The sequence below is a fragment of the Theropithecus gelada genome, chromosome 2 (genome assembly GCF_003255815.1).
Source record: "Theropithecus gelada isolate Dixy chromosome 2, Tgel_1.0, whole genome shotgun sequence".
Lineage (NCBI taxonomy): Eukaryota > Metazoa > Chordata > Mammalia > Primates > Cercopithecidae > Theropithecus > Theropithecus gelada.
Genome location: NC_037669.1, coordinates 161,017,476 through 161,043,265, shown reverse-complemented (window position 1 = coordinate 161,043,265; position 25,790 = coordinate 161,017,476). Strand labels below are relative to the sequence as shown.

Here is a 25,790-nt window from a genome sequence, read left to right as displayed (position 1 = left end):
ACTTCTGTGGTCATTAGACAGTTAACATAAGAGTATCTAAATTTTAAGGCTCAATAACTTAAAACTTTTAATGACTCAAATTGTGTACTCTTTGGACATACTAGTCAGTTTTCATCTTTTTTCTAAATAACCTTAGGTTTGTACATTGAATATTAAAATGTAAAACTGAGAATATTTAATTATCACAATTGATCTCTACAATTTAACATTTTAAAATAAGGGACAAGCTTTTCTGGGTAAGAATATAAGCACAAGTAAAGGAAAAGATGAGAATTGGGGGAAATTTTAAAATAATGATTGAGATGGAATATATTCATAGGAACAAAATTAAATTCTACTTTTTTTTGTTTGAATAGGAGTATCGTTCAGAAAAATCTCTTGAAGAATTGAGTAAACTTGTGCCACCAGAATGCCATTGGTATGATCCTTTTTTTGGTATGGATTTCCGCCCCTTTAAAAATAGAAGTTGAATGTGACTAGTACTGTATGTATTGTTATCCTCACTTTGTCTGAACATAAGGAAGACACTATTAATCTGACACAAAAAGTTCCTGGTCTCATTAATGTAGCAAAACTGTACCATTGAAAACTTTAAAGTCTGAGATTCTTGAGACATGGATGTATTTAACAGATTTTTTATTTTTTTTTTTGAGACATAGCCTGGCTCTGTCACCCAGGCTGGAGTGCAGTGGCACAATCTCGGCTCACTGCAAGCTCCACCTCCTGGGTTCACGCCATTCTCCTGCCTCAGACTCCTGCGTAGCTGGGACTACAGGCGCCCACCACCACGCCCAGCTTATTTTTTGTATTTTTAGTAGAGGTGGGGTTTCACCATGTTAGCCAGGACGGTCTTGATCTCCTGACGTCGTGATCCACCTGTCTCGGCCTCCCAAAGTGTTGGAATTACAGGCGTGAGCCACAGTGCCTGGCTATATTTAACGGATTGTGTGTATGTGTGTGTGTGTGTGTGCGCGTGCGTGCACACAAGTATGTGCTAAACAGTGTTCTGGGTATAGAGATTCACAATCAAACAGACCCAGGTGATTCAAAAGGTTGCTTCAATTTGCACATTTTACATTTGAACAAGTAATTTGTTTTTCAAGTGATTTTCTGTCATCTTGGCATCTTAATTGTTTAGAAACAATCTTTTTCTTGGTTCTTATATTTGCCTTTTCCTCAGACAAGCCTACTGGAAATAATTTTTTAAGATAAGTTGCATGAATTTTTTTTTTTAACCATGGTTGTTTCTATTTCATGTTACAGTGTGCGTGAAGGAAAATTGGAGCATACACTTGCTCGAGACTTGGTTCCAGGTGATACAGTTTGCCTTTCTGTTGGGGACAGAGTTCCTGCTGACTTACGCTTGTTTGAGGTAAGTTTGGGGATCTGATTGTAATAAGTGAAAATATGTGGATGTAGATTAAAGGATAAACATTGCCAGTTTTAGGGAATTAACACATAGTTGATTTGAAACATTTGGTATTCTACTTTAAAATGTGACATATATAAACTTTTTTTTTTCCCTTAAAATATATCTGTCTCTAGCATCTTTTGAGGTGTCTGTTTAGTCAATCAGCAGATCTTTATAGAAACCTGCATGTTAGGGACTGTGGGAGATACAAAGATGATATGATAGAATACATGTGACTAGGGAACATACTATGTGTACATAAATTACTCACCATAAAATAGAACTCAGTAATTGAGTAAGAGAAGTTCAAAGAATAGGTTATAGACATTTAAAGAAGGGAGAGGTTCCACCTGATTTGAATGGGATCAGAATATGCCTCAGACCACATGGCTTTGACAGTGATAATTGAAGAGTAGTACTGGACAAAGATGGGGAAGACAATGAAGCAACACCATTCAGATCACTATAAACATTACAGTGTATGAAACTCTGCTGGGATATGGTAAGGATAGAAAATGTGTGATGGAATCAGATTTCAGAGGCCTTGGATACTAGGCTTAATTTCAGATTTTTTTGGTTAGGAATTACATTTTGAGGCTCCTGTGCAGTAGGCAAATAATGTTATCCTTAGTCTGGCTACAGTGTGTAGAATAGATAGAAGAACTGGAAAATGGTTTCAGAACCCGTTAGTATGCAGGTCTTATCCACCATTGGAATTAAGCTGTTTGTTAACACCTACAGAGCGGTCAGTCTTTAAATACTATGGCCAAAAGTTTGAGTGTTCTCATAGATGCTGTAGAAGGCCTGAAAAACCTTTCAGACTATAGTGAGAACAAACTTGGCTTAATCTTTAAGCAGAGGCCTTTTTTCCATATATTTGAAATTTATTCTTAGAAAGCTAGTGGATTGCTTTAATTGGGTGACCAGGAATAATTGACAATATTGCAAGTGCTATTAATTTTACTTCATTATCTTTTTTTGTCCTCTTTGAGGTCTTTTTAATGTTAATTCTTTTCTACTCTTCTCCTTTCCTTCAGTACCTAATATTTTGTCGATGACAATACTTTGAATTATTCTTCCTCAGAGATTAAGTAGTCTTGTCACTTGGCATAAATTATCTTCCCCCTCCCCCAGAAAACCCTAATTTCAATTCATGGAGTTGATGCCATTCTTTATTCTGGGCTGCTTCTCTTCCAGTTGAGAAGCAGAACTTCTCATTGGGATAGTTAGAAGATGGTGTTTCCTGTTTGCATGGTTTGAGAAGTATAATGATAGAAGCTTCAAAACACCATTAGGGCTTGCTAAAACTATTTTAGGGTTTTCATTTAACTAAGAGTTGATTGACTTGACAGTTAATTATTTCAAAGTTCACATGTAAACAGGAAAGAAAACCTGTCAGTATGGATTAGTATGTATTTTATCTACTCAGCAAATATATATTGAAGACATTGTAAATTTTTTATTTTATTTTTATTTGTTTTTGAGACTGAGTCTCACTCTGTTGCTCAGGCTGGAGTGCAATGGTGCAATCTCAGCTCACTGCAGTCTCCATCTCCCGGGTTCAAGCAATTCTCCTGCCTCAGGCTCCCAAGCAGCTGAGATTACAGGTGCCTGCCACCATGCCTGGCTAATTTTTTAGTATTTTTAGTAGAGACGGGGTTTTGCTGTGTTGGCCAGGCTGGTTTTGAGCTCCTGACCTCAGGTGATCCACCTGCCTCAGCCTCCCAAAGTGCTGGGATTACAGTCGTGAGCCACCGCTCCCGGCCGACATTGTGAATTTAATAAGAATTGTAAGCATATGTCTTGTGGAGTAATTTATTAGTTATTATTGTTTTCCCCATACTTGTTAACTTTGCAAGCACTTCATCAGCACATTTTATTCTGCAGTACTGTAGTTAGGTTGATTTTGTTCTAGTTAATCCACTTTTACAGATATAGTTGAATATTTTTTATTCTCTCTACCTTAATTCTGCCCTATTTGTTTTGCCTATTACCTGGTACCCCAAACAGACTTTTACAACTACTTTGACTGCAGATTGAAATAACCTTCTTTAAAGAGTTGGGGGTCTTTTATCCTGCATCTAAATTTAAATGTACTGACTTAAGATACAGGCTGATAAAGTCAGTTTCTCTTCTGGACGCAGAAGCTGCTAGATTTTTGAAATTAAATTGGCTTATTGGAGTTTTGTTGGCTCAGTTTGGCTGTGGTGAGCTTTGGATAATTTTGTAAGGCTAGCTGGTCATTTAATACTACTGTATGAAATAAACTGTCATTTAGGGTTTAAAGGAACCAGAAAACTCCTTAGTCAGCTTTGGGATATCATTAATTTCCTCCAAAGCACATAGATTTCACTTTAGAGAAAGCAAGTGAACTTCTGCTATGTAGTTAGTTCCCTTACAGACTAGGCCTAAAGCCAGGGTTGCAACTTCAGTGTCATCATTTTGCAACTGTCATAAATTTTAGTGCTTTCAGATTTTGACTGTAAACTTGCCTGGGTCCTCAGCAACTTCTTGTTAGCACATTCAGTGACCTGACTGCTGTACAACTTTTGTCTGGTACAACTTTTATCTTCATAAGCTGTGTCTTAACTTGGGCTGCTTTTAACAAAATACCATGCCATTTATTTTTCACAGTTACGGAGGCTGGAAGTTCAAGGTCAAGGTCTGGCACGGTTTGGTTTCTGGTGAGGACCCTTGCTAGCTTGAGATGGCTATCTTCTTGCAGTGTCCTCACGTGGCAGAGACACCAATTTCTCTCTCTTCCTCTTATACAGCCACTGATGGCATCATTAGGACTAGCTTCATGACCTCATCTAACCCTAATTACTTCCCAGGGCCCCATCTCCAAATATTATAACGTTGACTGTAGAGCTACAGCACATGACTTTTTGGGATACATAGTTAAGACTGTAACAGGTTGAGACTGCCATTTTGTTTATACTTTTAAAGACTAATATTGATAACCTAAGGAATTGTGTAGTTTTCCCCTTGCCTGTATCAGGTTTTCAGAAGCCAGTGGTTGAGTCAAGATAGTTTTCCCATGGTATCCGCTAGGGATCGGTGGTCCTAGTAGATCCACAGAGAGCAAAATCCAAAGATGCTCAAGTCCCTTATGTACAATTGAGTAGTATTTATATATAACCTTTGCACATTTTTCTGTATACTTTAAGTCATCTCTAGATTACTTATAACTCCTAATAAAATATAAATGCTATGTCAACGGTTGTTATACTGTATTTAAAAACTTTTATATTGTTTTTTACTGTTGTATTTTTTGTATTTTTTTGATTATACTTTGAATATTTTCCGCCTGTGATTGGTTGAATCCACTGCTACAGAGGGAGGACTGTATGGTTGGTGGCAGTGGCCTTTCCAGCAGGAGCCTGAGAGGCATTGATGGAGCTAGGACAGTAAAACTTAGAGAAATTGAGCTTTGGGCATGTTCTTTGTTTTTTTTTCCCCTGAGGGTTTTTATTTTAACTTTTAGTGTTATTTGAGAAGAGGCACCACTGGCCAATTACTTGATGATAACCAATGGATTGGTCAGACAGTGACTTTAGATGAAGCAATCTTATTGACTGTGTATGCCTGGATAACAGTACATTTTATTTTTATTTTTATTTTATTTTTTATTATTATACTTTAAGTTCTAGGGTACATGTGCACAACGTGCAGGTTCGTTATATATGTAGACATGTGCCATGTTGGTGTGCTGTACCCATTAACTTGCATTTGCATTTACATTAGGTATATCTCCTAATGCTATGGCTCCCCCCTCCCGCCACGACAGGCCCTGGTGTGTGATGTTCCCCACCCTGTGTCCAAGTGTTCTCATTGTTCAGTTCCCACCTATGAGTGAGAACATGCGGTGTTTGGTTTTGTGTCCTTGTGATACTTTGCTCAGAATGATGGTTTCCAGCTTCATCCATGTTCCTACAAAGGACATGAACTCATCCTTTTTTATGGCCACGTAGTATTCCATGGTGTATATGTGCCACATTTTCTTAATGCAGTCTATCATTGAACAGTACATTTTGCCTTTGTGAAAACACAGCATATTTTTGATATTGTTCCAGGTAAAGTCTATATCAATATTTGATTAAAGAACTCTTTGTAAGAAAAAACAATGTGAGGGTCAGATGAAAAAAGGTTGTGTTTTTTTTTTGTTTGTTTGTTGTTTTGTCTTATGAAAATGTTTTACCTCTCTGAGCTATAACTTTCTAAGCCCAATAATACATTGCTTGAAATGATAGCAAGATTTTCTTTCACTTGAAGTTCTGAATAAGTTCTTTGACACTTTGCTTTGTGGTTCATATGCGTACAGTTGGCCCACATCATTTTTTTAAACCTGTTTATGATCTGATGATTTTCTAAATATATCAGACTTCTTTCAGAGAATTACCACTTGGGCTAGCAGCCAAGATTAAGCTGTTTTTATGATACTGGATTACCAGGCCATTTTAATCTGGGCAGAAAGGTTAGTTCTATTAGGAGTCAGCATCTACTGAGGCCAAGCTCAGGAATTCGAACTTAAGAACACACCAGTGGGCATTATATTGTGAGCCATTTTTCAATCTCATGAATCCTTGTACTTTGTTATAGTATAGCAGTTTGGCTCAGTGAGTAGTTTTTGGTGTCTTCAGGGCTTGCTCCTTTCTGTTCCCTAGTTCTAAGGAGAAGTATAAACCAAAGATAATGGGCATGATTGAGCCTGCACAGATATACTTTGGCTACCTGCCACCTGAAGGAGTCAGAAATAATCTCCTTGACTGGAACCGCATGTAGTCATTGTGTTTCTATTTGTGAGGCTCACATTCTTGCACCGTCTGTTGTTAAGACCCACTAACAAGCAGCTTCCTCCACGTTGGGTAAATCCATTACCGGAGCAATCATTCTGTGTCAAGCATTCTGATTTCCTGAGTTAATAAAATACATGTTCCATTTACTCAGTGAAAAAATATTCTGGTAAAACCCAGGTTACAATTCTGATTTGGTTTGGTATGCTTTTTCAAAAAATAATCTTTTCAAATATTTGATAAAATGTAAGCATATAGTGATATTTTAAATTTACTTATGTTGGTAATGGAGCTAATTTAGGCAATTGTAATCCATTTCTTAGGAAATCAGTCTGTTATGAAACCATTTTCACCATTTAGCACATATTTGAAAACCATGTACGGCACATTGTACCAGGCTTCAGGGCTTAGAAGTGAAAAAGATAGTTTGTGCCCTCCCCATTGGCAGACACCAACTTGCAAACAACTGTGATTCAAAGAATGATACGTGTCTGCTCATGAAATGAATTGACCATGTGAGCTTAGGCAAGCCACTTGATTTTTTCAGGCCTGTTTTGTCACTGTGACATAGAGTTGCCCTAGAGCAATGCATTCCAACTTCTAATGTGCATAGGAGTCAGCTGGGCTCTGTTTTGGCAGGTGTGGGGTGGGGCTTGAGATTCTGCATACTTAACCAGCTTTTAGACCATGCCAAAAGCACTAGTCCATCCACCACATTAAAAAAAAATACATACTAAAACAGCTTTATTAAGATATAATGTGCATATCATACAGTTCACATATTTAAGGTGTATCCTTCAGTGGTTTTCAGTATATTCACAGTTGTACACCCATCACTACCATCTAATTATAGAGCATTTTCATCACTCTCAAAATAAAACCCTTACCTTTTAGCTTTCATTCTGTATTTTCCCTGCCTCTAGCAGCCACTAATCGCTTGCCACTGAAATACATTTGCCTATTCTGGACATTTCATATAAGTAGAATCACACAATATGTAGTCTTTCATGTCTGGCCTCTTTCATTTAACATAATGTTTTTAGGTACTCCATTCAAGTATGTCATTGTTTTTTACTGCCAAAGAATTTTCCATTGTAAGGATTTATATCACATAGTTGGTGAATTTAATCCATTTACACTTACAGGGATTGCTGATAGGAAAGGACTTCTGTTGTTACTTGTTTCCTATTTGCGTTATCTTTTTATGTTCCTCAATTTCTCCATTGTGCCCTTCTTTGTGTGTTTTTTTTTTTTACACCCCTCTGATTTTTTTTTTTTGATGTACCTTTTTTATTTCCTCGAGTTCTTTTCTCTGCACACTTTTTACTTATTTTCTTAGTGATTACATGTGGATTACAGTGAACATCCTAATCTTATAACAATCTAGTTTGAAGTGATACCAACTTTGCTTCAGTAGCATACAAAATTGTACAGCCCACACCTCCCTCATCTTTGTTATTGTTGCAAATGACATCTTTATGCATTCTGTGCCCATTAATATAGATTTATAAGCATTTTATGCATTTATACATTTTTAATTATATAGGAAGCAAACACAGGAGTCATGAACTCAACATACATATGTTTACCTACATAGTTAGCTTCATTGGAATTCTTTATGTCTTCATATGGCTTTGAGTTACTTTCTACTTTCTTATTTCAGCCTAAAGGGCTGTCTCTTAGCATTTCTTATGAGTCAGGTCTGACTAGTGATGAACTTTTTTAGCTTTTGTTTATTTAGGAATTTAAAAATTTCTCCTTCATTTTTAAAAGATAATGTTGCCAGATAGAAAATTATTGGTTGACAGTTTTTTTTCCTGAATATTGTAAATGTCTGTTCTTTTTGACCTCTATGTTTTCTGATTAGGAATAAGCTATTAATCTTAATGAAAATTCTGTTATGTGATAAGTTGTTACTGTGGCTGTTTTCAAGATTCTGTCTTTATCTTTCAATGGTTTGATTAGAATGTGTCTCATTGTGGATGTCTTTGAGTTTATTCTATTTGGATTTCATTGAGCTCCTTGGTTGTGTAGATTTATGTCTTTCATCAAGTTGGGGAAGTGTTCAGCCATTTTATCTTCAGCTATTTCTGTCACCTCATTTTTCCTTCTGAGATTGTACTGGCATACCTCATTTTATCATGCTTCAAAGATAATGCATTTTAAAAAATATATTAATAGATTTGTGGCAACCCTGTGTCAGGCAAGTCTGTTGGCGCCATTTTTCCAACAGCATGGTGCTCACTTTGTGTCTCTGTGTCACATTTTGGTAATTCTCACAGTATTTCAAACTTTTTCAATATTATGTCTATTATGGTGATCTGTGATCAGTGATCTTTGCTGTTACTGTTAAAATTGTTTTGGGGCACCATTAACTATGTTCATGTAAGACCATGAATGTAATCAATAAATGTTGCGTGTTTTCTGACTGCTGCATTGTCCAACTGCTGTTTCCCTCTCCTTGGACTTTCCTGTTCTCTGAGAAACAACAATATGGAAATTAAGCCAATTAGTAACCCAACAGTGGCCTCTTAAGTGTTCAAGTGAAGGAAATACCACGTCTTTCACTTTAAGTCAAAAGCTAGAAATAATTAAGCTTAGTGAGGAATGCATGTCAAAAGCTAAGATAGGCTGAAAGCTAGGCCTCTTGCCTCAAACAATTAGCCAAGTTGTGAATGCAAAGAAAAAGTTTTTGAAGGAAATTAAAAGTGCTGTTCCAGTGAACACACAAATGATAAGAAGTAAAACATCCTTATTGTGGATATGAAGAAAGTTTGAAAGGTTTCGATAAAACGTAAAAGCAGCCACAATATTCCCTTAAACCAAACCTAATCCAGAGCAGGACCATAACTCTCTTCAGTTCTATGAAGGCTGAGAGAAGTGAGGAAGCTGCCAAAGGAAAGTTTGAAGCTTGCAGAGGTTGGTTCATGAGGTTTAAGTAAAGAAGCCATCTCTATAACATATAAGGGCAAGATGAAGCAGCAGATGTTGGTGGAGAAGCTGCAGCAAGTTACTCAGAAGATGTAGCTAAGATCATTGAGGAAGGTGGTTATACCGAACGTTTTCAATGTAGATGAAACAGCTGTATCTTCTGAATAACTTTTTCTGTATACTCGAATCAGAAAGTTAGCAATTTATGTAAGCATTTACCACGGGATAAAATTAATTTCATGTATTGTTTTCAGTAATACATAACACTTGGTTGGTTTGGCTTTGAGTGTTAATAAGTTACATACATGAAGATTTTAAATTACGTTTTCTTCATTTGCATAAACAGTGAGGTATCTTAATTTTTGAAAGCAGAAGTAAGACATTTTGTGATCAGGCAGCTACAGGTGAATATTTTGGAAGATTGTTTCTGGGGAGAGAAATCCATTTCTAATTTGCTTTTTAATGATTTGCTTTTAATTCTAGACTCAAGAGGTGATTGCCTTATCAGTATACTGTATGTCAAACAGTTCTTTAGCTTAAGAACTTATTTGTAGCTGCCAGTTGTTCCATGTTAACCTGAATTTTTAAAAGTACTTTCTGCCTTTCAGGAAACCTTTGTGACTGGCATTTGATTTCTTTCTCCCTAGTGTTTTATGTGAATAATAATCTTGTGAATTTTTCCAATCATTTTTATTGTGTAGCTATTAAATATTTAGACTGTGGATTATATAGTCATCTTGATTCTTATATTCTGATTTTTGAACTGCTTTATAGCATATTCACACCTCCACCAGAGTGCTTGAAGAAGAATGAAAGTGAAAATCGGTTTTCTTGTTCATTAACAGGTCTTCTGAGGGTTTAGTACTTAAACTTTTGGCTAGGTGTCATGGGGCTGTCTGATTCTTTGATTTCACTTTATCCTACCTTTCCCTCTCTCATGAATGCAATGAATAATGACTGTAATATCTTTCTTCTCAGATGAATTAAATTGTGACTTTATTAAACTGTAATAGGCTTGCCTCATTTATTAAATTCTACCTTTTCTTTCCCTCTACTCCCTCAAAACGACTTCCTAGGAAAACTCTTGCAATCACTATTAAGAGAAGATAACTTGTGACTTAGAAAGTGTTCGTATTCAACAGATAGTTAAAATCTTTGCAGATCAGGACATTGTAAGATTTAGACACATTTCATGATAATTTCAGTTTTAGTTACAAATTTATAATGATATAGAAAAAAATTAGGGTCCTGAGCCCCTTTTTCTTCCGCATTAGCTTGTCTATTACACCAGACAAGGGCTCTCTTAAGTGATTGTTGTTCTGAAGCTGAAACCAAAGAGCTAGGTCGCTTACAGAGCCATGAAATCATGCTTTTCCTCTTTTTAAAAACAGCAGATTAAAAAAAAAAATTCCTTCTCTATTAGTCACTTCATGTTAGTATTTATCCATGTTTAAGATTTACATTTAAAGCAAAAGTCTTCAAAGGGAAAACATGAGTTTTACGTCTCTTAGGGAAGGAATTCTGTAAATTTCTACAAGTATTTATTTTTAAATATTAGTGGATCTCTTTTCTAGTTAAGATCTTGGAAAATTATGTGCAACTCTGATTGTTGTAACAAGCATTAAAGATGAGCTTGCTAAATAAAATGAACCTTATATAAATTTACTTGTAATTCAGAAAATACATAATATTTTTCATAAATTTGCTTTATGTGTTATACCTGTCTTTTTCTATAAGTGGTTACAAAATTGGGGAGGAGAAATAATTTGTAGATTGATCCTCTAAATAAGAGGAATCTGGAGTTAAAATCTTTCAACACTGGAATTTTATCTGCATAGCGTTCTACCTCTATAATGTTGGGTGAGTTACTTAACCTTTCAGTGCCTGTAAAGCAGGGATAATAATAGTAATTACTTGCCTCATAGGAGTTGTTAGTAGGATTAAATGTGATAATTTAGCATAGGTATGTGGCATAGTGCCTAGCAGATTGTAAGCAATGAAATGTCAGCCGATTTTTAGTATTGGCATTATCTTTGAAGAAAGGCCCATTTTAAGATTTGTTTCTCTTGCCTTGCTAATAAATGTGTTAGTGTGAAAAGTTAAATAGTTTCAAGGTTAACGTGGAAAGAAAAGTCAAATAAATATGTTCCTTTAATAAAGAAAAATTCACTTGCCTTTGAACATGGCAGGTGTTTTTTAAATCTTCAGTTGGGTTAAGGTAATGAACCCAAATTTATTAACTGGTTTGTGTTTGTATACACAATGTTAAATGCAAAATCCTTTAACGTCTAAAGGACTATTGATCTGTGTTTTAAAGAATAATTTTTGTAAGCTTATTTTGATACGAAAATGCATTCCATTGTCATACTATTTAAACTTTTGGGAAATGCTATCACAATTTTGTCTCTTTGGAGTTATATTTATTTTCATGATGAATATTTTAAAACTTACAATCTAATGTAAACTCTTATTTTTGCAGTTATGTGTTTGCCTAACACACAAACACACCAAGCATGTTCCTGCCCCCAAGGTCTTTGTACTTTTTGTTCCCTTTACGGGAAATCCACTCTCCCTAATTATGGCCCAGCCTTCAAGCTCTCAGGTCTATCAGGGCTCTGCAGAGGATTACCTGGTTTTGGGGAATGTTTTCTTCTAAAATGTGACTCTATCTTCATTATGTTTGTTGTTTTCCCCTACCTGGCATTATATATTATATACTTGTGCTTGTTTAAAATCACTTTCCCATTAATATCCAAGGACAGAAACTTTGTTTTGTTCACTGCTGATTCTCCTACTGTGTGTGATAAAGTACAGGGCATGGTACATTGTAAGCAGTAATAAATATTTGTTAAGTGAATGTAGGAATGTTGTTGGTCAAATTAAAACAGTTTTGTTGCGGAGATGAAGATTCTGTGAACCAATTTTTAATAATAATTTTACATGAGGTTATTTGAGGTTTTTATGCTCAGAAATGAACCATTTTAAAAGATGTAATTTATAACTTTTCACCCCCCGCCAAAAAAATAAGAAAAAGAAGATACAAATTTAACGTACATAGTGTGAACTGAGAATTAAGAAAGACCTGATTGAGAATACTGACTCAACTTAAAATAGCAGTGATACTGTGCAGTAATTTATCCTGTTTTGTTTCCAGGAACTTGCTCAGTGCCTAACACTGATAGTCAATAAATGTTGGGTGAATGAATGAGCCTGTAAAATCAGTAAAGTCATGAACTGATTCCTAGTTTGTTAAAGAGTACCCTAAGGACCCTTGAATAATTGCTTCTGGAATAAAATGGATGGAAGTTTGCAACAGAATCACCTGGAGGGCTTGTAAATACAGTCTGTTAGGTTGACTTTCTCTACCTTGTGTTGGAGGTGGAGCAAAGGACTCTTCTAACAAGTTCTGAGGTAGTGGATGTGATGCTGTCCTCCGTTGAGAACCGTTGCTGTATACCTGTATTCCTGTTGAGGTGATTCACATTAATGTATTGAAGGTTTTGAGAAGCACTGCAGCAGAGGAAGCTGTTTAACTCTTAACTATTTCTGACTTACTTGGCCCTAGTCCTCTCCCCCACTTGTTTGTGTGTGTGTATCTATCTATACTCATAAAATAGTTTTTTTTTCCTTTTTTCTGTATGCTTGGGTAGGTAAATACTGTGTCAGGAGTGAAGTCTTCAAAATTGAGCCCTGTTGCAGAGTTGGAAGATACTATGATAGTTATGATCTGCATGAAAACATTTGTATACATTTTTGAGTCTTGCAAGTTATAATTTGGAATAAACGTAGGGATGTATAGCAAGAATAATTTTATGAAAATTGATCCAAAATGAAATGATTTCTAAGTGACATTTTTCCCCTTTATTCATGTATCACTTTCAGTCATCATTGGTGGTTTTAATCTGCCAAGCCATTTTTCTAGAACTTTAGGGACTTGACAAAATTAGGAAATATTTTGTCATGAAAAGTTGAGTTTTCTCTAGATGAAGATTGAGTCTTAGCTAGTGTCAAATTTTTCCTAGTTGTATTTTCAATTTTGAACTAATCTAGTCTCATGGTACAACATTCTACTTTGCATGTCTTAGATTTTGTTGACTTAATTGTATTTTAAAATATGATTGTACTGATTCTGGTCTTTTGTCTTAGAGTGATGGTTTTGATACAAGATGTGGCTAATCAATGGAAAAGGGATATTTGAGGAAGAAGTGATGATAGTTATGAACTCTAGAGATGTTAAATGTAGCACAATATTTGAATCTGGGATTCTCTATGTTCCCTAAGGCTGTGGATCTTTCCATTGATGAGTCCAGCTTGACAGGTGAGACAACGCCTTGTTCTAAGGTGACAGCTCCTCAGCCAGCTGCAACTAATGGAGCTCTTGCATCAAGAAGTAACATTGCCTTTATGGGAACACTGGTCAGATGTGGCAAAGCAAAGGTAAATTTTTTTTCCTGTTGTGAAAAAAGCAGTACCTTTGTTTTAAATTATTTTCTCAATTATTTTTTGCTGATTTTATGTGGAATTTTTCAAATACATGACAAAAGATAAAATTGAACTTAACCCATTACATCTATTTGTGAAACGGGAGAATCTGTGTCCCTGAAGTATAACATTTCCATAGTTCTGCTATTTCCCAGATAATGGATAATCCTCATTACCTGTTTCTTTTTAAAGAGAGAAACAGTGGTTTCATGGATGTGTTTATTATTAGTTAAATAAATTTTTAATTTAGTTGATATGATACTGGCTGTAATAATCTGACTATATATTGTTCACCTGTTGATCGATTTCAAATGCTTCATATCCTGAATTCCGGTACTCCACCAGTGCAAAAGGCACCATTCACTAAGGGTAAAAAGAAACTATATTAAATGTCTCCTATTGAGTATAATACATATTTGTATTTCAGAAATACTAATATAGGCAAAAAATAGGCCTCAGAATTGAGTCTGCAATACGTTTTGTTTTGAGACGGAGTCTCACTCTGTTGTCCAGTCTGGAGTGCAGTGGCATGATCTTGGCTCTCTGCAACCTTCACCTCCCAGGTTCAAGTGATTCTCCTGCCTCAGCCTCCCGTGTAGCAGGGATTACAGGCACATCCCACCACGCCTGGCTAATTTTTTGTATTTTTAGTAGAGATGGCATTTCACCATGTGGGCCAGGCTGATCTCAAACTCCTGACCTCAAGTGATCCACCCCGCCTTGGCCACTCAAAAGTATTGGGATTATAGGCGTGAACCGCAGCACCCGGCCAGCAATACATTTAATGTAATGTTTGTTTCCAGGGTTTAAATCATGAGGGGCAAATGGTTATGACAGTAACATAAAAAGTAAATTTGCTAAGGAAATCTTACGAGTGTGTATGTTAGACATCTTCACTGTAGGTAAGACTTTGAAAGTTGTTGGATGTGTGTGTGTATGTGTTTTGGTTTACATTTCATCTGGATGTAAATGTATTTTCCTGTTTTTCCCCTTAGGGTGTTGTCATTGGAACAGGAGAAAATTCTGAATTTGGGGAGGTTTTTAAAATGATGCAAGCAGAAGAGGTGAGTACTTAATATGTTAATGATGTATTTGTTCCAAATCTGGAATTCTTCATTGTAAGTAGAGAATATTGGATTATTTTGTATACTGTTGAGAGCAATATTTTATTCAGAATGGAAATCAGTTGTCTCTGTTTAGAAACATAATTGGAAAGCCTGTAATTGAAAAGGTCTAAATTGATGTTGTTAGTATTCTAAAGGATTTTGAGCTTTACTAATTGTTTATAGCAGAAAAAGGCTTATAACCACTTATTTGTAGATCTTATTATTTTCAGAAATTAGTGTTGTAATTTTAAGGATTAGTAATTAGTATATTTGTACCTTGGAATATGTCTTCTCTCAAATTTTTTCAACTTCACATAATTCCAAGTAAGGGTGGCAGGGAAAAGATTGCCAGATAAAATAACCTACAAAATATTCTTGGCTAAAAGTATTAAAGATGAGTTCATTTTAAATACTTTCTTATTTAAAAGGAAGTTGCATTATGCAAATGTCATGTTATCCCCAAATCCTCTGGATTTCTCAGGTAACCTGCCAAAACTCCAGTATGTGATGCAGAGTGGGAACTCATTCCAAGAGGCGTGGTAGTGAAGGGATGAATAGAGAAGAGGGTTAGCAGATGAGGGGGGATTAAAAGACCTGGGTTACTAGCATGTTTGTGGATACAGAAAGGGGAACATTGGAAAAGTAAGTGAGAGAGCAGCTGATGGTAATGAAGTCCTGCAGTGGTTGGTAGGAGGGAGAACAGATTTTTCCTCAGAAGGAAGCATGGGGGAGAACGGACATTTTCAAATAAACAGGTTTTTAAAAGTAGAAAATTTCTATTCCTCACTGTGTGACCTTGGGCATTGTGTAAAATCTAAGTCTCAGTTTTCTCAGTGAAGGTGATTATTTACCTTATGGGAGAGTTGGATGGTTAACTTAAGAATTGCTTTGTCAGGCACTTAGCAAGTCCCTGACACTTGATAAAGCTTAGTAAATATAGCTAATTGTGGTGACACTCTTCTTCAATTTATCAAGGCACCAAAAACCCCTCTGCAGAAGAGCATGGACCTCTTAGGAAAACAACTTTCCTTTTACTCCTTTGGTATAATAGGTAAGAGAAGAGTGAGTATGTATATATTTTTATTTGAGTTTTCTTTTTTGAATGTGAAGGGTGGTGGTATTCTAGTTTTATTTATTGGCTTTTCTTTTTTTATTAAGTTTAATGCTTTTTAAAATTGTAAGACTACTAGTCATTGTTCATTTCAACAAAGAAAAAATAGAACTCTGATTCTTGTAATCAGAAAATATTTCTTTAAACATTTTAGTATTTGTCTTTCAAGAATGTAATACTGTAGTTTTATGGACTGCTTTTCTATTTTTATTTCACATGTCCTGTCATAAAACTCTTGTCATTAGATTGATGCTCACACAAAACAAGTGTAAAGGTTGGATAGTATTCTATTTTGTGGGAAAACATATAAGAAGACCTCTTCCAGACATTTAGGATTTTTTGAGGTTTTTTTTTGTTATATAAATACTTCTCCAGTGTGGCTATCTTCTGGTAAATACCTCTCTTTTTTAAGGAAAAATTCTTAGAAATAAAGTTATTTAGTCAACGGGGATCCATGTAACTTTTAAATTTTTGGCCAGCTTTAAGTGTTGTCATTAACTTCAACTGTAAATAAAAGAGTTCTCATTATTTGATTTGACAGTTCATTATTAGGGAAACCAAATGCTTTGTCATGTGTGGGTTGATCATTTTTATTTCATTTTATGACCTGCCAACGATTTCTTTTGTCCGTTTCCTGTGTCTTGAGTCTTAGATTGATAAAAGCTTTTTATATGACTAGATTTTCAGTATTTTTGTTGTATAAGTTATAAGTATTTTTTTTCCCATTTAAATTGCCTTTGAGGCATGTAGAATAAACTTGGTAAGAGGGCAATATATGTAATTAACTAATTATGCCTAGTGTTCCATTATTGGATCGTTAAGCATGTGGGAGTTATTTATATCCTACTGCTCAAGGTCATTGCCAAGGTCTGATTGCAAAAATTCAAAAAATTGCAACCTCAGACACAAATGGGTTAAAACATCCCCTCTTCCATGAGATTCTGTTATCACCCTCCTATTGATAATCTCTGCAATTAAGTTGGTTTTGTTCTGTTCCTAAAGATTTCCCAACCTCATGTTTATAAGAACATTTATTAAAACATTGTTGTATAGTTTTTTATTTTTGACATTTTACTGTTTTATTTAAAATTTATTTTAGTACATGGCTTAAGGCAGAGTTTTAACTTTTTTACTCAAGTTAATTATCCCATTAATTCTGTAATCCAGTCTTTATTCATGGGGTTGAAGTCACGTTTTTATCACACATTAAGCACTTGCATTAATTTTGGAGTCTTTTCTCCTTTAATTTTCTTACCATGTTAATTATTCCAGCTAACTTAGTATTTCAAAGTCAGTAATACCTTTTTTTTTTTTTTTCTGGGAGACAGAGTCTCACTCTTGTTGCTCAGGCTGAAGTGCAATGACACAATCCCGGCTGACTGCAACCTCTGCCTCCCAGGGTTCAAGCGATTTCCCTGCCTCAGCCTCTCAAGTAGCTGGGATTACAGGTGTGCGCCACCACACCCGGCTAATTTTTTAATTTTATTTTTAATAGACGCGGGGTTTTACCACATTGGCCAGGCTGGTCTTGAACTCCTGAATTCACGTGATTGCCCACCTCAGCCTCCCAAAGTGCTGGGATTACAGGAGTAATGCAATTTTGAAACACTATTTCTGTTAATACAATATTAGTTGAAATAACTTCTTAAATAGTAATTCTGTTTATCCATCTATCTTCATTGTAAACATAAAGTAGAAGGTAGGAAGTTATCTTAGTTTTTTCCACTGGTGTGTATGCCCTCATAACTTCTTTCATTTGATTATTGCTCTTTTCTAGAAATTTTATAGTGAATTTGATAAACTGAAGGAGATTCTAGCCAATTAAATCTTTGTAGTTTCTATTAACCCTATATCATAAAACCATTTCAAGTTTAGTAATAAATATGTTTCAACTTTATGATTATCTGGTTTTATGTTAGTATATCACATTGGACATAATTTCTCTTGCCAAGGTCAAGAGCTAGATAAGGGGGTCAGCAATTGTTTTTTTTTTTTGTAAAGGACTAGATAGTAAATATTTTAGTCCATATGGTCTCTGTTGGAAATAGTTTACTTTGCCATTAGCATGAAAACAATCATAGAAAATATGCATATAAATGAGTGTGGCTATGTTCCAACAAATTTCATCACAAAAGCAGACAAGAGACCCACAGATTATAGTTTGCTGACCCCTGGTATAATCCTTTGGACATAATTTCTTCCATCATGATAGTGTTTGGTATAGAATCTTAGAAGGTTACTATTTGGATAACTATTCTTTAGTTATACAGAGGTGAAAAAAACCTTGTCTTGGGGGCCGGGCGCAGTGGCTCAAGCCTGTAATCCCAGCACTTTGGGAGGCCGAAACGGGTGGATCACGAGGTCAGGAGATCGAGACCATCCTGGCTAACATGGTGAAACCCCGTCTCTACTAAAAAATACAAAAACTAGCCGGGCGAGGTAGCCTGTAGTCCCAGCTACTCGGGAGGCTGAGGCAGGAGAACGGCGTGAACCCGGGAGGCGGAGCTTGCAGTGAACTGAGATCCGGCCACCACACTCCAGCCTGGGCGACAGAGCGAGACTCCGTCTCAAAAAAAAAAAAAAAAAAACAAAACCTTGTCTTAAATGTTCATATTGATTTACAATCTTGAGATAGCTTTATTTTATCAAACTTCTGATGAATCTGTTTGGTTTTTCCTTACAAACCTGCTTGTGTGCCCCTTTACCCCTGTTCTTTTCAAAGATAAAAGGTTAAAGCAAGGAGTATTGGTTTAATTGATTTTTAAATTTTTGAAATGCCTTGAAAGTAGTAATTTTTAGATGTTAGTGCAATCGTAGGTGCTTAACGTAAGGCACATCACTTTTTGAGCCAAGTCCTAAGTGTCCCTTTTTATGTAGTATGGATTTGCTGAGAAGTGTCTGGATATTGTGTTATGGAAAATGAAGTTTTAGGGTTTAATTTTGCATATTTGATATTAAATAGAAGACCTACATGTTTGCTGCCACCTTCTGTTTTTCATTGTATGAAAATACTGGTAAGTTTTTAAAAAATAGTAAGATATTGCTTTAAGGGATAGATGGGAGCAGTGTCAACCAAAAGTAAAACTGTGTGAGCACACATGTACATATGTGAGTATGCACCGTATTCACATTAAGCAGTGTTAACTTTAACCTCCCCTGTTTAATGGATTTTTATAAAATCTTGTAATTGTGATCTGATATGCTTTCCCTTTTGTTGTCAAGGGATGTTTTAGATGTGTTCAGCTTGTTCTGTTCCTTCCAGGTGATTGTATGTAAAAGGGAAAAATAACTATTTCTCTTTCAGGAATCATCATGTTGGTTGGCTGGTTACTGGGAAAAGATATCTTGGAAATGTTTACTATTAGTGTAAGGTAAGTTCCAATACTTCATAATTGGAGTCTCTTTTGCCCTTTTATTTCTCTAATGGACATAGCTTATGTTTTATTATGGAGATCAGTATTACATGGAGCCCATAAGAGTATAATATTGCTACATAAATAGTTCAGAAGTCATATATTAAAATTACCTCCAGAAAAATGAAAATGTATATATATGGTAATGAAGAAAACCCACACTAGATGTCTGGAATTACTAATGCATTATTGCCTTTTTATATATAAATAGACAATTAAGGATTGTCTAATTGAAAATTAGCAGCATGAAAGAGAAAATTCACAATATGGAAATTGAATAATCAATTTCAGAGGAAAACGAAACGTTGAAGAAATGAAGACAAATTTAAAAACCAAGTGTTTGTATTTTCGGAGACGTGTAAAGAAACTGCATCCATGAGACAGATTGTTGTAGAAAAGGATCAGAGAACAAAAAGAGTTTTTAGAAATTAAGATTATGAATGCTGAAATTAAAAATTCAATTGAAGGAGTGTAATATAAATTCAAAGAGGTTCCCCCCCAAAAAAGTAAAAAGTCTAAGAAAGAATGAGATAAAATGATGAAGAGGAATAATTTCAGAAATACCATTTCTAACTAATTGGAGTTTCAAAAAGATGTAAGGAGAAATTATGTAAGATATGACACACAAATATTTTCTCACGCTAAGGCAAAATAAGTCTTTATAGATTGAAAGGATTCACTAAATGCCAAGCAGAATGGAAAAAACTTCAAACTTGATACATAATTGTGAAACTAAAGAAAAAATGTCAGGACATCTACAAAGGAAGGGTAACTACGCTGGCATCAGACTTCTCGTTAACAACTGCAGTTTCTACCACAGAGTCTTTTTAGGTTCTTCTAAACATTCCAACTCACAAGGCTTTCACAGACCACATCTGATACCTGTGCCCTGAACACAGCAGGGTAACTTCAGGCAGCCTTCTGAGAGTCTGCAGCAGTCCATGTAGCAATTCACTCAAGTAAAAGGAGATAAGGTCAACCTTGTGAGTGTGGGATTTACCTTGGGTTAAAATATTTCTATGAGAGACATATTTTGAAACATGCGTTTCCAGATGCCTGCAAGGGACGTGTCTAGTTACAAGAGTTTACTACACTTGAGAAACTCAAAGCTATGACTTCCTATAAGATAATTATAACTTTCCTCGTCTAGAGAGATTTTATTAGTCCCTTAATCCCTTAATCATAGCAGTGTTACCTGGCAGCATATTTGATATATTATTCTTACCAGGTCACTAGGTGAATAGAACTGGAGTTAATCAAATCCAGAAGGGGAAGATTATTTTATTAGCCCTTCATCCATAGCAACATCAGATTGCATTAGAATACAGTGGAGCAGTGGTAACAGATTACAGGGCAAATGATCATAAATCTGTAAATTAGGCCTAGCCAAAGGATTGGTCTGATTAGTTACAAATCAGTAGGCAAGTAGAATATTCATTTCCTACCCATCCTTGTATGAAATTCCAGCAAAACACGGGTGAAGGAAAGGAAGATGATAATAGACATAAGAAAGGGCAAGAACTTACTTAGGCATCTAAGGAAAAGAAATCCTGGTAGACATCTGTTGTAGGCATAGGAAATATTTCAAATATTAGAACAAAAGTCAATGTCTTTCAAAAAGAAAAGTCAAATAGATTACAAGGAATCAGAATGAATGAGAAGTAAAAAGATATTTGTGCTATAGTGAAGGAATGTGGGGTTTTTTTGTTTCTCAAGGGGGTGAAAATGCAATTTGAAACTCTTGGTTTAAATTTGTATTTAAAAAAGCCAGGGGTTAAATATAAAATAAATTTAAAATGGGGAATAAGTTTGAGATATTAAACACTGACATATTATCCATTGGATCATTTTTAGTTTTTGAGGATTTGAGGTTTTATTTGAGTTCTTTTTGTACAGATTGACATATCACAACTTTTATTTTTTCTTCAAGGTCTTCCAAAGTACAAGAAACTTAAAAATTTTCAAATAGAATAAAACTTATTCTATTTTGCAATTCTGTTTTGCAGTATGGATCCACTGGAATCTTTTATAAATATAAGCTATATTATAGGACCTTTAATGATCCTATTTTTCCTCTTTCTTGAAGTATTTTACAATTTCTTCACCCTAGGAATTATTTGCGAGAGTACTGAAGATGACTAAAACAATAAGAAAGCAGAAAAATGATGGAATCATTTAGAAGGTTGATGTAATAAAATAAATCATCACTATTCTCTTATTATTTAGTTTTCTTATTGTGCTGCCTAAAGTATTGCATCATGTAAAAGAAGTCAAAAGGCACAATCTTTAGGTTTGTTTGTTATAGCTTTCATTGAACCAAGTTGAGAATTCAAAATTTTTCACTTTCTACTATAATGGCAAAGAGAATAATTGGCAGAGAAGACTTTTCACAATTATTAGGCAAATCAGAAGATCAGTGCAAGGAGCCAAGTAGAAGCACTGTAGGCTATAATGATGTGGGTGAAATTAATCATGTAAGTGAAATCTTAAGACTGAGTCTTTGGATGATGATACTCTAGATCTTCTGAAACTCCTTAATTTTGATGAGTGAGCAGTCTGTTTTTAAGGACAAAAAAGAAAAAGGTATTCTCTTCCAGTTAATCATTCTGCAGCAAGGACTCTATCATGCAGTAGTTTTTACCAAGAATCTGGACCATCTCTTTTTGCTAAACGAATGTATGACCCTATTTCATTCATCTTTTATGATGCTTGTTTACCAGCATTGACTTCATACTGCTTTTAAATGGAGAAATGCTGAAGACTGGTATGAATATAAAAGTGATTAAAAGGAAATAGATTATGCAGAAGTAGAAAAATTCATTGGATTCATCATTGTAATTGGTGTTTATAAATCTAAAATTGAAAATGTTCTGCAGTCATGGACCAAAGAAGGTAGCTCTTCTCTTTTCAACACAATTGGGAACCATCAATGGTTTTAGAAGTATTGCAATTTGACAGAACAAATGCAAGAAAGAAGAACTAGATTGATAAGCTAGAGCCTGTTAGAAATATGTTTTGAAATCTGAAATCAGTATTTATAAGATAAGTATGTTCCAAGTTCACCAAAAACAGTGGATGAGCAGTTAGTTACATCCAAAATATGTTACCCATTTCAGGTATAGATGCCTTCAAGTCCAGGAATAGTTTTGGGTTACCGTTAAAATGAAAATTTAGAGTGAAGTGTTTTACAATTTATTTATTCCTCTGCAAAGTTTTGCTAAGATGACTTAAATATAAAAGATTGAAAAGATTCATTGTATCTAGATTGTAAGTGATGATGCCTATTTTTCCTTAATGGAAGCATTTTAAAAAGGAAAAAAAAAAAAAGAAAAAAAAAAAAGTATTCCCTTTGAACTAGGAACATTCTCTTTGAGTAGCCCAAAGGAGAAAAGGAAGTATTAATGATAATACATATTTCTTGACTCTTCAGTGTGTATTGTGTAGCTAATAATATTGTTGCTTATTTGCTTTCAACTTTAAAATCAACCAGTAAATAAAGCATTAAAGTAAATAAAATCAACCAGAAAAAGCCAATTATGGTTGTAGAAACGGATGCTAATGTACTAGATTACGCAAAGAAAAGTTGGTAATGGAAATTAGGAAGTAGAAGCAGCAGAGGGAACAGTGGTAGAATGAAAGGTTGGATTGCTTATGTCCTTATTTCTAGCAGAGTCAAGTGATAGTATTTGGAATGGCACAAAGAAAGACTTGTCATTTTTTAATTATAAAAGACAAGAGTGAAATGATTTTTTAAACTGTGATAAAATACACATATCATAAAAACTTACAGTTTTAAGGAGTTAAGTTGGTGGAGTTAAGTATGGTCACAGTGTTTTACAACTGTTAACCGCTATCTAGATTCAGAACCTTTTCATCATGCCAGAAGAAAACCCTGTACACATTAAGCAGTCGCTCCCCAGTTTCCCTCTTCCCCTAGTCCCTGGCAACCATTCACTAATCTGCTGTCTCTATGGATTTGCCTTTTCAAGATATTTCATATAAATGGAATGATAGAATATGGGACCTTTTGTATCTGTCTTTTTTCACTTAGCAAGGTTTTCAGGGTTTTCAAGGTCTATTCATGTTGTAACATGTGTTAGTACTTCATTCCTTTTTGTGGCTAAAGTAATATTCCATTGCATGGATGTCACAATTTTACATTTATCAGTTGATGAATAGTTGGCCTGTTTCCATCTTTTGGCTATCGTGAATAGTGTTGCTGTGAACATTCATGTATAAGTTTTTGTTTGAACGTTTATAGTTATCTGTATTTTATAGATGAGGACAGTAAACTGCAGACCTAGATTAGTAAGTAGCTCAGGATCACACAGGTAAGAGATGGTGAAGCCAGGGATACAAATCCAGGCAATTTGATGTCAGAACCTACATTTTTTAACCACTGTGCTTAACCTGGCAGCTACTAGGTATCCAGTAAATGTTAACTTTCTCTTCCTTTTGAGAAGTTTATTTTTTAGGTATTGACTATATTAATTTTGCATTTTATTAAGCTTTAAGTAACATCCAATTTAAATTTTGCTGTGAGTACTGTTTAACCTATATTTTAATACTTTGTATATATTGGTTATAGTTTGGCTGTAGCAGCAATTCCTGAAGGTCTCCCCATTGTGGTCACAGTGACACTAGCTCTTGGTGTTATGAGAATGGTGAAGAAAAGGGCCATTGTGAAAAAACTGCCTATTGTTGAAACTCTGGGTAAGTCTGTGTTAAGAGCATTCTTATGCAGTGATGCATAAGTTTATGTCAATAGTGAATCATCTCATCTCAGAGTTTTACAATTTTTATCTTAGAGATTTGCATAATGATGTTTGGCTTATGGCAAAATTGGATATGGTTTTAACAACCAAAAAAGGCAATTAAAAATTCCTATCCCTTAGGTAAGGGGCTTGAAGAGAAATCTTTCTACATCATAATGTTCTAATGCTCAAATCATGTTAAGAAAAATCCATACAAATCCATAATTCTACTCCAAATCTTGGAGTAAAATTAATAGAATTTTTTTCTTGTGACATGTCAAAGAAGATAATGTATTATTACAGATCCCAAATGTCATACTTGAGTTGAATTTGCCTGTAAGAACAGTAAATTTACAGTAGTTATATTGCTCTAACAAAACTTTATGTGCAATATGCTTTGAAACTCCAAAAATGTACTGAATTTAATTTCTAGTTTGTATTTTAATATCTCCTCCATATACGAGAAACTGAAATACCTTGAAAAATCCCTACTGAAGAAATTATATGGGTTTATATTTAGGAACTCTCCAAACTTTCTAGCAAAGATGTTATATAAGATCATTACATAAAGCTAATGTGAAGTAGCTTTGTAGAAACTAACTGTATGTAAATAAGAAAATGTCAACATCTAATTTTTATTTTTAATTTCAGAAACTGCTTATGCTGAAACAAGCATAATGAGAGAAGTTAATCTTAAATTACCAAAGAGTTTGATCTCTATAAATAAATTCAGAGAAGTAGGACAGGATTCTAGTCTTTGATTTGTTTTTTAAGTGAACCTATATTTCTCCTTGATTCTTTTGGTGACTTGTAATGATTTAATTCTTTAGGCTGCTGTAATGTGATTTGTTCAGATAAAACTGGAACACTGACGAAGAATGAAATGACTGTTACTCACATATTTACTTCAGATGGTCTGCATGCTGAGGTACTCTATAGGTTTTTAACAAACAAAAACAGTATCGCTTTAAGAAACTTGATGTTTAACATTCCTAACAGTTCCAGTGTCTTACCTTCAAAAGGGCTGTAAATTAGTAGCGGAGTTATTTTCTCTCTCTGTGATTCTACCAAGTCTTTGTCTCATTCCGCTTATACACTTGTTCAATCCAAAAACTTTGATTCCTCTTTGACATCTCTCTTTCGGTCACCCCTTCATCTATCCATAATTAAATCCTGCCAATTTTGACTTCTAAAGAATTTTCCCAGCCATCTACTTTATAGCTAGTTTCTTTAAGTTACCGCCATTTCTCACCTGCCACTCTGATAAAGCTTTTTGACTGGTCTTTATCTATTCTTGATGTCCTCACTCCATAAGTAGCTCGAGGGATCTTTTTAGAACCAAATTTTAAGTATGTCACTCCATAAATTAAGATCCTCCAATGGTTTTCCATTGTGATCAGGATCCTGAACTGTGGCCTCTCAAAGTCGTACATGTTCTGTCCCTTATTTTCCCCTCTATCCTTATATGCTACCCTTTGCTTTCTATGCACTAAATATACTGGCTTTATAGTTCTTTTGATGTGACACAATTATTCCTACTTTAGGAACTTTGCTGCCTTTCTCACTGTTTAGGATAGTCTAATACCTCTTCATCCTTTGTACCTTAATTCAACCCACTTCTTCAGAACACCCAGAAGTGGCCCTATGTTATATGTTTTCTTAGCATTTCATACCTCTTAGTCCTTATCTTAGGTAAAATTTTCTGTCCCTTTTCCCCATTATGAGAGAACAGGAACTATATTGCCTAGCACAGAGCCTGCTTCATAGTAATAAATGCTTGATAAAT

At 34.9% G+C, this 25,790-nt stretch overlaps 1 protein-coding gene across 6 annotated transcripts in view; it reads left to right on the top strand.

Moving 5' to 3' along the window:
- ATP2C1 (ATPase secretory pathway Ca2+ transporting 1) overlaps positions 1–25,790 on the top strand; it is a 165,455-nt gene that overhangs the window by 86,986 nt on the left and 52,679 nt on the right. For all 6 annotated transcript variants that reach the window (XM_025374248.1, XM_025374235.1, XM_025374254.1 and 3 more), the window contains 8 exons: positions 357–418; positions 1,264–1,372; positions 13,420–13,575; positions 14,616–14,684; positions 15,702–15,777; positions 19,142–19,208; positions 23,839–23,963; positions 24,835–24,932. In XM_025374248.1, coding sequence (XP_025230033.1) covers positions 357–418; positions 1,264–1,372; positions 13,420–13,575; positions 14,616–14,684; positions 15,702–15,777; positions 19,142–19,208; positions 23,839–23,963; positions 24,835–24,932 — 762 coding nt within the window. The remainder of the gene's footprint in view (positions 1–356; positions 419–1,263; positions 1,373–13,419; positions 13,576–14,615; positions 14,685–15,701; positions 15,778–19,141; positions 19,209–23,838; positions 23,964–24,834; positions 24,933–25,790) is intronic.